The sequence below is a fragment of the Carlito syrichta genome, unplaced genomic scaffold, assembly GCF_000164805.1.
Source record: "Carlito syrichta isolate Samal-C Ts95f unplaced genomic scaffold, Tarsius_syrichta-2.0.1 Scaffold254466, whole genome shotgun sequence".
Taxonomy (NCBI): Eukaryota; Metazoa; Chordata; class Mammalia; order Primates; family Tarsiidae; genus Carlito; species Carlito syrichta.
Genome location: NW_007198562.1, coordinates 67,648 through 71,787, shown reverse-complemented (window position 1 = coordinate 71,787; position 4,140 = coordinate 67,648). Strand labels below are relative to the sequence as shown.

The 4,140-nt window shown below is 39.8% G+C and overlaps 1 protein-coding gene across 1 annotated transcript in view; it reads right to left on the bottom strand.

Annotated features, from left to right (window-relative positions):
- The window catches only part of PLA2G7 (phospholipase A2 group VII), a 40,495-nt gene that overhangs the window by 4,559 nt on the left and 31,796 nt on the right, over positions 1–4,140 (bottom strand). The window contains exons 6-8 of the mRNA XM_008052046.1: positions 1,937–2,005; positions 1,180–1,312; positions 182–295 (exon numbers count right to left, since the gene is read on the bottom strand). Of these exons, the coding sequence (XP_008050237.1) occupies positions 182–295; positions 1,180–1,312; positions 1,937–2,005 (316 nt within the window). The remainder of the gene's footprint in view (positions 1–181; positions 296–1,179; positions 1,313–1,936; positions 2,006–4,140) is intronic.

Sequence of the window (4,140 nt, the reverse complement as noted above, 5' to 3'; positions counted from 1 at the left end):
TGTTGTGTGTGTGTGTGTGTGTGTGTGTGTGTGTGTGTGTGTGTGTGTGTGTGTGTTCTGCAAACCTGTATCATGTTGTACCTTGCCATATAGCAGAAAATTGGATAACAAAGAACAACAAAGAACTACAGGACAAGGGGAAAAATGTTTTGTTTGGCTTTTTTTTTTTTTTTTAGCTTACTTTCAGTTGTTCCAGATCAAACTCTGAATCTAGTACATTCTTCACTGGCCTTCCACGATCGATGTCAAGAATCAAATCGAGAGCTTGGGAACATTCCTTTGCTCTTTGCCGTACCTAATGTGATTATTAGAAGAAGGAAATGACCATGTAAAAAGTTGCAACATTTACTTTAAAGTTTGTGTAGAGGTTGCACGTGGTTGATAAAAATTGGTGATAAACTGGGAATGTCTAAGTGATTCATATACACACCAGCAGAATGACACAGGGATGGGCTTTGCAGGCAGATAGAGCTTAGTTCAAATCCTGGCTCTGTTTCTTGCCTACTGTGTGACTTCAGATGATTTGCTTAACCTCTCTGAGTTTCCATTTATTGTATAATCATGCTCATCACAATGAAATGTAGGTGGACTCAGATGTGATAACATATATAACACACCAACTATAAAGCAGCAGCTGTGCTTAATTTCACTTATTCATCCCTAAAACTCAGTAAGACAGACACTGTCATTAATTAGTTTGAGAAACATACAACCTGGAAACACAAAGAGACTACCTTGTCCAAGATCACCTCACTGAAAAATGGTGGAGTCAGGATTCAAACAGAAAGTTGGATCCTAAGATCTGTACTCTTAATACTATTGTATATTACCTCTCTGAAGAGTAGTCTTTTTTATATTGCCTCATGGAAGAATGGAGAAATCAATCAATTTATTTTTTTTAGCACTTTTGAGATTCTAAAATTAGAAGTTTTAACGCAAAAAAAAAAAATTCTGAATAGTGCCTGCCATCTCCCAGGATTTTTGTGTTTGCCTTTGTTTTTACTATGAACCAGACATTTCATTCAGAAAACTTTATTACTCATAGAATCTACTGACAGGTCTTTGGGGAATGGGAAAGAGGAGAGCTAGGAGTCTTGCCATATGTAAAATTAAATTAATGTCGTTGCTTTGCATATGCTTTTAGGTCAGAAAGCCACCTCTCCTCGCACTGCAATGTACCTGCTCATTGCGTATATGCATCTCCTCCTCCTTCTCCTCTCGTTTTATGGTTCTAAGGTAGAGCCAAGACTTGTTCCCTATTTCTGCAGCAGACTTGTCCTTGAAATAGTAAGTTGCAGATGCAGATTCATCTCTATAACACAAAGAAAATTAATTACTGATGTGTGAGTTTCCGATCCTCATCTGACCCAGGTTCCTCAACTCCATCTTTGACTCAACTTCCTTCTGGTCTTTTGACTTTCCTTTCTTCCTCCACTCTACATTTTCTTGTAAATTAAAGAGGACCCCCAAGGTCAAATGACTTTTTTGTCTATTGTCGAGTTATGGGACAACCCATTCTATCATCAGAATTCTGGGAGTCAGTGTTAGCTCTGATGGACACTCACTCAGGAATCAAATCCTCGCACTGCCACTCACAAGCTGTGTGACTTTGGGCAAATTAGCTGTTCTCACCTCCATTTTCTTCTTGTTCAAAACAATGATAATAGTGGCCATCTCACAGAATTGATATAAAGTCTTAATGAGATGGTGTATGAGAGTCACTTAGTACATGGCACACAATAAACACTCTAGAAATGTTAGCTGTCTTTAAAGTCTCAACAATCTAACTCAGTCTGCTTTTTTTTCTCATTATGTAGCCATAGTAGAAAATTCCATCAACATTTAAAATAAACTTTTATGAGAGTTAGAAGCATACTTATAGGCACCAACATTCCCTGTATTTGGCTGAAGAGCCCAGTTGCCTCAGGTGACATACCTGTGTTCTACAGCAGCAACTATAAACCCATGAGATGCCAGGTCAATGCCAATAGCAGAATAAATTGTCCTTCAAAACAAAAAGAGGGAAGCATTACAACCACCAGTCATGATCGCAAGGCTGAGGCCACCAGAAAAACTGGGAACATGGAGCAATTATACTCCCGTAGTAATGCCCTGGGTGGAGTGTAGAGCTGTTTTCTCTGTGGTTCTCAAAGGAGGGTGATATTATCCCTTAGGGGATATTTGACAATGTCTGGAAGTATTTCATGATCATGAATGGGGTCAGGGTGCGAGTGCCATCTAGTGGGTAGAGGTATATTGTTAAACATCCTACAATGTACAGGACAACCCTCCACAACGAGAAATTATTTGGTCCAAAATGTCAACAGTACTGAGGATAAGAAACTCTGGTGCAGTGATTATAAATACTGTTTCTGACAAGTTCTGGGTTCTAAACTTGGCTTTGCCACTTAACAGGTATAAGATTTTAGGTCACTACTGAATTTTTGTTCTCATCTATAAAATGGAACTAAGAATAAAACCTTTGTTTTAGGATAGTTGTAAGGTTTTGATAAGATAATATATATAGGAAAGCAGCACAGTATGGTAGTCGAGAGAGTGGGACCTGCAGTCTGACCACTGAGTTTGAATCCTGGTTCCACCACTTCTTAGCTGTGTTTCTTGGATAAGCCACATATCTTTTCTGCCTTGGTTCCTTGTCTGTAAAATGGTGATGCTATCTATAATAGTAGGGTACCTCAGAGGTCAGGATCAAGTGAGTTTACACATTTTCAATGTTTATAACCATATCTGAAACAGGGTAAATACTTAACACATGTTAACTGTTATTTATATGATTGGACTCGGTAAAAAGGTTGAAAATCCATGTGCTAAGCAACTGCATTTATACCTCTTCCCTGTCTTCATTCTACACAATCGTTCTCTCATATCACATATTCAATGTCCACATACAGTAAGAGGTAGCTGGGACCTAAGCCTTCTATTGCAGAAGATGTAGGACCATTTCAGGTCCTATACAGGGTCTAGTACAGGGATGAGCAAACCTTTTCTGTTGAAGGCCAGAGAGTAAATATTTCCAGCTTTGCAGGCCATACAGTCTTTGTCACCCACTACTCAATTCTGCTAGTGTGGCATGAAAGTGGACACGGACAATGTAAAAAAATGAATGGGTGTGGCTTTGTTTCAATGAAACTCTATAAATATAGGCAGCAGGCTGAATTTAGCCCTTGAATTCCAATTTGCCAATCACTTATGTAAGATAAATCAAGTAACTAGCTAGGCTACAATTAAAATACTGAAGATAATTATTTATGGCAGGTGCTACCCAACTTCTTCCCAGCTAAAAGCCACCTTTTATTTCCTTCTATCCCTAAGGTAGAAGAAGGGAAGACAGTTGAGAAGATGGCAGAAGAAAGTGAAGAGGGTATGGTTGTGGTGAAAATGTTACTTGGGTGCCATGCTGCAGAGAGCAGAGCTTACTAAAGTCCCCATACAGCTCCTGCCCCTCTGGATCCATCCCCAGATTCAAGTGGAAGCTCAAATTCCTGTGAACTGCTCCCACGGACTTGGCACAGCCTGCGTATTAACAAAGACCAATTCCTGTGAGATGCAGGACACTTAACAAGCAACTTTGGGTCAAGCACCTCTCCACTGGCCTGGTCCAATCTTTCTTAGAAATGTGCTGTAGTCTGAGAGTCTTCTTACCCAATTCTTCTCCCTTCCTCATTTCCTTTCTAGGTATCCAACCTGCATCATAGTCTGAAGGCTCTTCCCATTTTTTCCTGTACCTTCTCCTCTACGCTTCATTGATATTTCTCTTAATCAATGTCTTTCACAGCTAATGCAATCTGGGTGTCTACTTCTTGAAAGACTCAAACTACACAGAGGATGATTTTGAGAGTATAAATGTTATAATATAGAAAGACAATAAGCAAAAATGCAACACTCTCTCTTCTCTGTTGTGAAGTTAGTCCCCATGAGCTGGAAGGAGGGGGAAAAAGCTACAAAACTTGGCTAGGACTGATCAACAGACCACAGCCAATTATTAAGGAACCCCAACTTCTCCAGGACAAGGGCCAGCATGACATTCCCAAACCTTCTATTTCTTTAAAAAAAAAAAGTAGCCAGGCTTGGTGGCTCAGCTTGTAATCCTGCACCTTTGGGAGGCTGAGGTGAGTGGAT